The following is a 10,057-nucleotide window of genomic DNA, read 5'->3' as shown; positions in this document are numbered from 1 at the left end:
TCACAGGACCACTTTACAATCACACGCTCTACTTGATTTCACTTCAGATAGCCTGCTATGCTAAAGGGGACACACTGCACTTGCTCTTCTTCTCTGCAACATCTACACCTAACATGTTTCACAGACAGAGAAAAGTTGAATTTTTGCAGTTTGAAGACTCCAGTGATCAGCTGTCTGCTCAGGTTGTGTCTATTTACTCCTCAAATATTAATTTTCTGGTTTCTAGAATGTGTCAGTTTGTGCAGCGTGAACATTATGATCACAAACTAAAACAAAAAAAAGAAACATATTCTGAGCAGGGAAAAACTAATTGCACCCTTAAAGGTTCTGCAGCAGATGTCACCTGGTATCCAAATGAAAACAACTTGTCTTAGTGGAGAAGTTTTATTTTTTCTCAAATTAACTACTACATTAGTAGAAATAAAAAGAAAAAAAATGAAGTTGTGCATGTGAACTTTTGAAGGTTATTGCAGCATTACCCAAAGTGGCGATATCCGTCTGCTGAGAGTTTATTTTCCGTCTGCAGGTTTGAATAACACAGAGCCTCAAATTTCTAACAACAAAAAGGAGGCACTCTGAACTATTTCTTTACTCACAGTTCATATGAATCTGTATGAATACAAACTTATTCATCATTCAAGATAAATAAATGTGTCTGTATCTAAATGTATTGGCACCATTATTGTATTGGAGCCTACTTCTGAGGCGCTATACAGTATGTATACTAACAACAGCAGCTGCGTTTGTTAATAAAATTACACAAAAGTTATTCTTTTACATAGTATAATATTGCAATTATTCTCTTCCAACAAGTGTTTAAAAATAAGTAGATTTTTAAAAAATGACCTTTTAGGCTCCATTTGTCAAAGGCAGCTTTGTAATGTAAGTCACAGCTATCCAGTTAAAGTAAACAAAAAGCCGTTGGTGCTATTAGACGATTAGAAATTAGATTCTTTCACAACAATGTCGATGAAGCTCTTGATGTTCTTCAGTATGTTGCTGTCAAAGTTCCCCAGGAGAACGCTGGAGCCGGCAGCGGTGGGACTGAACTCAATGCTGGCTTTGGCTTCTTGTCTGGCGCCGACAGATCCAATCCTGCAAGAACCATACGAAGGATTCAGTGAGCAACATCTGCCAAAGAGTAAAAGAAATCCTGTCCATATTCCAGTGGGTCCTACACCCATCTTCATCTTTTATTTATTAGATAGATAGATAGATAGATAGATAGATAGATAGATAGATAGATAGATAGATAGATAGATAGATAGATAGATAGATAGATAGATAGATGCATCACAGTCAAATACAGAACAGACACCAACAAACTGCAAATAAGCTGTGATGGCACTTGGGTGGAAAACAGCAGGAACGCATAGAAATCTGCTCCTAGCAGCTGGAACACGTACTGTGCTGTTATGGGTTTGCCGCCAGTGAGGCCGACTCCCTCTATGGTGAAGCTGCAGTCCTGCAGAGGTTCTGGTAGAGGGTTCATCAGGGTCAGTTGGGCCGACACAGGCTTGTTCAGCATGGCTTCTCCCAGCAGCTGCAATAAACAGGTTCAGCATGTAAGAGATGACACAGTATTGCAAATGAGCATAACAGTCCTAATAAACCTGTACAACTCATTAACAAAAAAAATTAAACAAAAAATAGTCGGATAATGGAAAGTTTGTACAATTTCGACAATTTCATTTCACCCAAAGCAACGTACATCTGAGAGCAGATACAACACATTTACTATGGATTCTCCTAAAGTGTAACAGTTTTTTTTCCCCAACATTAATCCTTTTCTTCTTCCACCTGTCCATCCATCCTTACCTTGATCTCTAGCTCTGGCTCATCCAGCACAATGGTCTTCTCAGCCTTACAGAAGTCTATGGTCTCCTTGTCGACGGTGATGGCCGACAGCTGGATGAGCCTGTCAGATGTGATCGCTGTTCCATAACCGTCATAGTCCAGTTTCAGAGACAGACGCCTTTCTAGAAAAAACAAGATGAAAGTAGGCCTTGTTGAACAGAGGCAGCCTAGATGTTATTTACACACTGGCTAACTACTGGGTAATCATCTTATTGAGGTCATTAAACCCACAGCTTGGATACTGTGGTGTAAAGAGTTTGTCCAGAGATCAGCGCTAACCTTCTCCAGAGGGAATCTCTATTTTGTCCGAAGCAAATCCGCAGCTGTCTCCTAGTTTTCCGTTGTAGCCGACTGCTCTGGCAAAGAGGAGGAAGTTGCAGGTTCTGTCCTTCATGTTGTTGTTTTTGAGGATGGCGTGCACTTCAAAGTCTGAGCCCACGATCATGTTGTCAGCCAGTTTGATCTTAAAAGAGAATCATAGGGTGACTTTTTAAAATTTAAGGGAAGGACAATACAACAGAAAAATGCAAACAATATATTTCAAATATTGTGTACATATAGACCAGAACTGTCTGTTTAACCTTCTGAACCCAAAAACCTAATAGCAGGTATTACCTTTTTAAATAATCCCAACATAAAACTGGTCATAAAACTGTCATAAAACTTCTACTTTCCACCACTGTGGTCCACACAGCAGCTTCCTGTACCGGTTACAGCGACACGAATCCAGCTTCATGATCATCAATTCACACACTCTCAAAAAGAAGAAGGTCACAGTCTGGAGCTATTTAAACAAAAAATAGGTTCTTCTCTCTTTCTGCACTTATATTTTGTACTTTAGTGGCACTCAAAGCGCTTTACAATGTTTTCTCATTCACCCACATTCATACACCAACGGCAACAGAGCTGCCATGCAAGCCTGCCACTGAGAGCAACTTCAGGTTCAGTGTCTTGCCCAAGGACACTTCGACTGTGGCGGTGGCGGGGATCGAACCGCCAACCTTACAATCAGAGGACAACTGCTCTACCACCTGAGCCCCAGCCGCCCTAACTTCTTTATTACTTTTTGGTTCTCTGTTCTCTGTGATCAGTCTTTTCTCCGTTGATGAACTGTTATTTTGAGGGTCGCGAGCTGAACAGTTAGGGAACCCCTGCTGTAGAGAGCCGTGGGGGCCTATTTTTTATTATCTCTCGCACAAATGAAGTCATTTTCACTGATATATGGAGATATGCTAAATTCAGACATGTTAACAGTATTTGTTCTACCTCCTGTATATGCATGGACAGTAAAAACAAAAAACAAACCTTGAGGTGGAACCCTGGTTCTTCTCCTCGTTGCTCCAGCTTGTTGCGGTGTTGGGCCTTCTCATACACCTGTCTCTCCTCTTTTGAGCCTAAAAACCAACACGATTCCAAATACTTTAAGTTAAATTTAATAGACTCATGCAACAAGACCATAGATTTTATTTTCCTGTCGGTGCAAAGGAAACCACATATTATGTCTTTGGGGGCAAAATGTCGTTTTTTTGCACGCTGTTTCAGGAAAATGCATTCCTACATTTTTAAATTCAACAGTTAGTCACGTGTCTCTTGTGGACCCAGAAAAACAACAGGATTACATACACAGCTACACATGGAGTAGGTGCAAAGCTATTAGAAATCAGCATTGTGGAAAAGCACACTGACAACGCTTTACTCAAAATGTTAAAGATCCAACATGCATCTTTTTAGATACACATAGATAAGTTTGCACATGGGACTCTGTCGTACCTTCTGGATATTTGTACTGGTGCGTGATGTCGTGTCTGTCATTTGAACCCACAGCTTTGGTGCTGATAAATTGTCCAACAGACTTTGTCGATCCGCTGAACTTGACGAACTCTCCATTTGCCAGGCGCACCAAGTCCACAACGTCTGCATTAACCTTAACCCAAAGACAAAATACCAACAAAAGTACTGATTATAAAGACATTAGATGCAGCAGGATGGAAAAATGTATTGAAAATGATCAAAACCATGATATGGCCAAATGCAAATTCAAATTATAGGAGCTGTAATTTTTGATATAGCTAAAATGTACCATAAAATAACATTAGAAACAAAACATTGTGTTGCTACAGAGATGCAAAACCTACAAATCATCTTCTCCAGAGATAAGGGAGCATGTTTGTTGTCAAAATATGATTTTTTTTGGCATATTGTTCAACCCTGTAGTGCACTGTTAAACAGGCATTCAAACTTGAACATTAAAATTTTTAACACAGGAAGAGACTCTTTTTTTTAATACATACAGTAAATACACAAACACAGTATTTCATTAAATGTGTATCAATAGTTAAACTACTATCATAGATTTTGAATAAAACATGACAATCCAGAGCTTATATATAAACTTACTTACATATAAACATGTACATTATTTGTAATTTCCTTTAATCTGATGTGTGAGCAAAACTCACCTCAGCAAAAATAAAGGGTGCATCATACTTCTTGGTCAGCTCTCCTTCCTTAATGGCCTTTAGTGGAGCAGGTCCACAACAGAAAACACCTAAAAGCATCACACATGCAGGAAATAAGAAGATTTTAGGAGGTTGTTTTGCTGTTAGCAAGATGATACAAACAGGGAAGGGGCCATAATATTGCCTAATCAAGCTTTTGTAACCATTTAGCACCAAAACACATCTGGATAACAACTTTTTATATGTGTGACAATTAACAGACCCCCAAAAGAAATGAGTTGTGTCAGGATTAATAATGAAAATAAAAGTGAAACTTTTTTTCCCCTGTCCTCATGTGACTTGAGCCATGTGAAGATGCCAAACACAAGTGACCACAAATCTGAGGAAGGTCCGTGACCTGTGACTACTGTCACATGATAAAACTAACCACCGTGGTCAATCATGGTAACTTCGCTCGCAACACACAATGACTCATCTTTATGGGAGTTTTGATGTAATTGCCACTGGAGTAACTTTCACCTTCACTTGTCTCCTGAGGGGTCGGATCGCTGGCTTGCCACCCATCAAACTCCTGCCCCAAGTCTGGACGAGTCATCCAGCTATCCACCCAAACATGGAAGTTCCTGGAAAAAAAAATTAAATTAAAAAAAGGACAATAATAAGACTATTTTGCTTTAAACCGCGAAATAATTGATGCTCAAGCCTCTGAACTGTAAAACCTTCCAGCGGGTTTGACAAGCATGTTTTAAACCACCAAAATTATTAATGAATAACCATTTACCAGAGCTTCTCATGTGTAACATAAATAAAGAATGTAAAAAAATAAACAACATATAACATGTAGAGTCACCTTTTCTTCATTTTTTTACAAAATAATACACTGAACAAAAATATAAACGTTGCTCACATTTTTCACGCGCTGAACTCAAAGATCTGAGACTTTTTCTGTGCACACAAAAGGTCTTTTTCTCTCAAATATTGTTCACTGATTTGTCCAAATCTATATTAGTGAGCACTTCTCCTTTGCTGAGATAATCCATCCACCTCACCGGTGTGGCAGATCAAGATGCTGATTAGACAGCATGGTTATTGCACAGATGTACCTCAGGCTGGCCACAATGTAAATGTGAACTTCTACTGTTCTCCTTCGCATAGAGTTGATCAGGTTGTTGATTGTGGCCTGTGGAATGTTGGTCCACTCCTCTTCAATGGCCGTGTGAAGCTGCTGGATATTGGCTACAGGGTACTGACATGTCCCGTGGTCTGATGAACTGTTTGGCCATAATGACCATCGTTACATTTGGAGGAAAAAGGGGGACACTTGTAAGCCTGAGAACACCATCCCAACTGTGAAGCATGGGGGTGGTAGCATCATGCTGTGGGGGTGTTTTGCTGCAGGAGGGACTGGTGCACTTCACTAAATAGATGGCATCATGAGGAAAGGACATTATGTGGAGATATTGAAGGAACATCTCAAGACATCAACCAGGAAGTTAAAGCTTGGGTGCAAATGGGTCTTCCAAATGAACAATGACCCTAAACATACCGCCAGATTAGTTACAAAGAGGCTTCAGGGCAACAAATGTTTTGGAGTGACCATCACAAAGCCCTGATCTCAATCCTGGAGAAAATTTGTGAGCAGAGCTGATAAGGTGTGTGGAGCAAGGCAGCTTATAAACCTGACTCCAGTTGCACCAGTTCTGTCAGGAATGGGCCAGAATTCATCAGACTATTGTGACAAGCTTGTAGAAGGAAACCCAAAACGTTTGACCAAAGTCATACAGTTTAAAGGCAATGCTACCAGATACTAAGGAAATGTATGTAAGCTTCTGACTTTGAAGAAATTAATAAAAAAATCTCTAAAAAAAAAATTCTCGCTCTCATTCAACAAATAGAAATAATTTTGGTGATTCTAAAAGACCTAAAACAGGAAAAGTTCAGTCTGATTTAATGTCAGACGGTGAGACTCACCACACTGAATCACTGGAAAGGCTTTCACCATCTATACTGAACAGGTTTTCTATCACCAGGTTGGCGTCGGTGTCGTGAGCCGATCCAAAGTTAGTAACCACTCGACACGGGATGCCCAGGGCACGGGACACTGGAGGAGGGAGGAGAGCAACACTACATCACACAGCCTCACCAAAGCACATACTTGAGATAACGTCTGTCACCAGAGATAAACAATGAAGACATCACATCAAGTGTCAAACAGGGCAGACGGGAAGCGACGAGATTAGATTCTAAATTTAAAGTTTTTGGTTAAACGGCTGGGATGGTTGGATGGACAGTATTTTAAGAAACTATAAGAGTAACATTGATTTTTTTTTTTGTCTACATATTTACTATTAAAACTACATTCAAACATATGACTATTATGTCAAAGCTCAAAAGCTTAAAACACATAGAAAAAGGGAATAAATAGGTGGAAATGAGTGTCTGAATCAAATCTAATGGACTTCACAGTTTGTGTCCCAACCTGTGCATGCAACAGCAGCAAACACCCAACACTGGCCGTAGCGGACCGGACCGCTTTCTGCCCACTGACGCAGAATGTCGCCGCTGCCGATCCACGTTCCTGGATGGACCCCACCTGAAAACTCCCCCCACTCTCCCACCAGCACTCCCCTGTCATCGTTACTGTTGATCTGTGGGCACAGACAGGAGGAAGAGACGACCGTCAGCGAAGACAGAGAGATAAATAGATGCAGTGAGTGGCATATATACGATTTAAATGATCATGTACAAAGTTTTCGGAGGAGCTTTTGGAAATTCTGGAGTTCCAGGTGTCTTTTGTGGGAAAAACTCTTCAAAATGATGCTTGTTTGGAGCAAATAAAGCTCAGCTTCATCAAGCTCAGACAGGTCTTTTGGTGCAAAATTTGGATGGAAGTATGGTGGAGAATTATCTGGCTTTTTTTTTAGGAAATCATTCTCTTTGCTTTGCTCACAGGGGATTCCTGTTTTTCACATAAAATACTGATTACATTTTCTAGAAGAAATGTGATTACTACTACTACTACTACTCCTACCTGATTACATCTATTCCCTTAAGGTGACAGAACATTTAAAAAAACACAGTTGTTTTACTTTGAAATGTGATCAAAGCATCAGTCATGGAAAAAAAAGGTACAAATTAGCACTAATAAATCAGATCACAGGGTTGCCTTTAGTGAGGACGAGTGAATAGAGATCATCGTGACATCTTTGTAATGTTGGCTGTGTGAGCACATCATATAACCTGCATGTCGTGCACAGCCTTGTCACGGTTATCAAGGCTGTCTGAAAATAGCTCTGATTTATTCTACAGTGACAGCTACTGAGTTATGACACCACGAGAAAATAGCTCTGGATTAGCTACTTGGACCTGCAGCAGGAATAACATGCTGACAGGCAATCTTTTTTTTTTTTTTTGTCTGTTAATATAACACTCTATTTAAAATGCCACCTGCTTTGAATAAGCAAGCCAGCTTGAAAGAGCAGGTTGCCAGGGGAGGAGGGAAAGTTTCAAAAGAAGGAGAAAAGTTCCTCTATAGAACGGCCAACCCTCTGAATATCAATGAGTTTTCTGCTGCACCATGGTGATCTGCAGCTAATTCACAGGCTGGTTAGATGGCATCTTTAGGTTCCCCATTCTTTCTAACAAAAGCAGACCCACCATGGCGCTCAGCACCCTGGTCACGTAGATGGGATCTCTCCGGCCAGAGCAGTCCTTATCAGCATCGGACACAAATTTAGGGTTGTCATCGAGAATCTTCAAACAGATGTCCAATATTCCTGTTTCAAACTGCAGACAAACAGAGGAGATACTGTCACATAGATGATGAATTGTATAAATTACAACTTCGATGGCTGGATATGAAAACAAAGCTTTGCCTGGTGAAGAAGTTGTGCACATTTTCCTTCGTGCTTGAAATTTTGCGTACCTGTCCAAAGTTCCAGGGCTTCCCCTTGATCCTTGTATGTGTTCCTCTGTACACCTGCCCATGCTGTGCTAAGACATACTCCAGCCTTTTTGTCTCACTGCGCATGTAAACTGCATCTCCTGCAAGTCAGTGCAGACAAAAAGCACACTATGTAAATGTAAACATGAGGACACACGAGTGGCAGGTGGAGTGAAATACCAATTTAACCCCCAAAATAAGTCATCGTAAATCAACTGAAGACAACTTTATGCACTCACTGGAGCACCAAGCATTGAAGAGCAGAATGAACTGTCCTAAGCTGGTCTTCTGCCCATTCTGGTCCACCTCTAGAGAGTAGACCCCGATGGGAGCGTTGGGTGAGGAGGAGATAGACACAGATACAGTCTTTGCAGAGGGATCGCTTGAGGCAGACGCGCTCCACTCAGTGTCCGACGTGGAGTCACTCAGGCTGAAGGAAGCCTTAGTGTCTGATTCTTTTCTGGGTAACGGACCTGGAAAGACAGAAATGGACATAAACAGTGATTCTAAATGCAGATGACAGACATAAATCTTGTCTATTTTTGCCACTAATCAAAGACAAAACCAGATGTACCGGTTTCAACGATGAGCGTGAAGCTTGTTTCACCCGGTTTGAACTCTTTGCTGCCAGGTGACAGGTGCAAAATAACGCTGAAGGGCTGCCCCCGTCTGACAATCAAGCGCTCCTCTCCATACAGCTCGGTGTGATGGTTTCTGCTGTTGCTCTTAACGTCCAGGTCGCAGCGCTCGATTTCCAAAACTGTGTGCAGACGGAAAGACAAAACAGCTTGTCAACTTAAAGCTGTGAAAGTTTGATTTCAAAACTTGATGACTTTATTAAAATTTGATCACCTGCTCAAAGCTTCCTCAGACTATAAATCACAGAGAATTTATCAACAAGACATTCCTCGATGCAGATTCAGTGTTACTCAATGTTCCAGATCTGAGCTATCTAATGTCAGCCACCATTCCTACTCATCACATTTCACTCATGACTTTCAATCCGATACTTCTTCAAAGCAGTCAGACCCTGAATTAACGCGAAGAAACTGCATTTTAAAAAAGTCCACAAGTAACTCCTGTGCTACAATACAACACAGACATAGATGTTCTTTCTTCTTACCTCCACTCATGTCTGCAGTGAAGTTCTTGTCCCTTGGCTTCAGTGTGGAAAGTGACACTTCAGCTGCAGCCTGGTGCTTATTGGATAATGACCGTGCAGCGAGGCAGCCAGGGAGGGTATATTTGTGGGATGTGAAACCCGATCAGGACGCCCCCATCTGTCTAGTACTCACATCAGTAATTCTGTTTTTAGTCAGGAAGGGCACAGAGACTTACAACACTCCCCTTCCTTTTAATTGGACTGTGCAATTTAAAGCTGTTGTGAAAGATTTCTGCTGAAGATAAAAACTTTCACTCAAACAGCAACTGGCTGGAAGTTTGTACCAGTCAGCAAATGTTATGACCAACTCCCCAGGGAAAAGGGAAGTAACATAAGACCCCGATATGGTGGGGTATTTTAAAGTTATTAACAAAAGTAAGGATTTAACAATAAACACAAAAGTGAGGCAAATAAAGTCTAAATGTGAAAACAAAAGGAGACTCTAAGCTAGAGTTTAAATTGCTATTATGCAGAAAAATAAAATGAAAACAGTCTAACTAATCCAAGAGAGATGAAGCTACTACTACGGTGCGTTCTGGCAAACATTTCTTGAACTCTTCAAGAAGAACTAGTTCATGGAGTGTATTCTAATCAGTTGCTTTGCAAGCTTTTCCATCGCAAACTCAACTTAAGTTT

At 40.7% G+C, this 10,057-nt stretch overlaps 1 protein-coding gene across 1 annotated transcript; it reads right to left on the bottom strand.

Moving 5' to 3' along the window:
• Positions 1 to 370: 370 nt before the first annotated feature.
• On the bottom strand, positions 371 to 9,493 carry LOC103362779 (protein-glutamine gamma-glutamyltransferase 2). Its single transcript, XM_008289261.1, has 15 exons — positions 9,383 to 9,493; positions 8,834 to 9,019; positions 8,499 to 8,732; positions 8,242 to 8,360; positions 7,974 to 8,102; positions 6,796 to 6,964; positions 6,288 to 6,417; positions 4,836 to 4,939; positions 4,317 to 4,405; positions 3,628 to 3,781; positions 3,163 to 3,251; positions 2,137 to 2,320; positions 1,819 to 1,979; positions 1,407 to 1,543; positions 371 to 1,095 (listed from the first exon to the last, which is right to left on the bottom strand). The coding sequence occupies exons 1-15, from the start codon at positions 9,390 to 9,392 to the stop codon at positions 939 to 941; spliced, it is 2,052 nt and encodes a 683-aa protein (XP_008287483.1). The 5' UTR covers positions 9,393 to 9,493; the 3' UTR covers positions 371 to 938.
• Positions 9,494 to 10,057: the final 564 nt, after the last annotated feature.

Source organism: Stegastes partitus, unplaced genomic scaffold (genome assembly GCF_000690725.1).
Source record: "Stegastes partitus isolate 25-593 unplaced genomic scaffold, Stegastes_partitus-1.0.2 Scaffold601, whole genome shotgun sequence".
Lineage (NCBI taxonomy): Eukaryota > Metazoa > Chordata > Actinopteri > Pomacentridae > Stegastes > Stegastes partitus.
The sequence above is the reverse complement of the archived record's forward strand: the minus strand, read 5'-3'. Positions and strand labels throughout refer to the sequence as shown.

Bases quoted from the DNA above. Each gene is read 5' to 3' on its own strand.
- LOC103362779 (XM_008289261.1), bottom strand. The intron at 4,406-4,835 runs GTGAAAGTTACT...TGATGCTTTTAG, and splicing joins CCCTCAGGAGACAAGTGAAG to GTGTTTTCTGTTGTGGACCT. The intron at 1,544-1,818 runs GTAAGGATGGAT...TGTTTATTGCAG, and splicing joins AGCCAGAGCTAGAGATCAAG to CTGCTGGGAGAAGCCATGCT.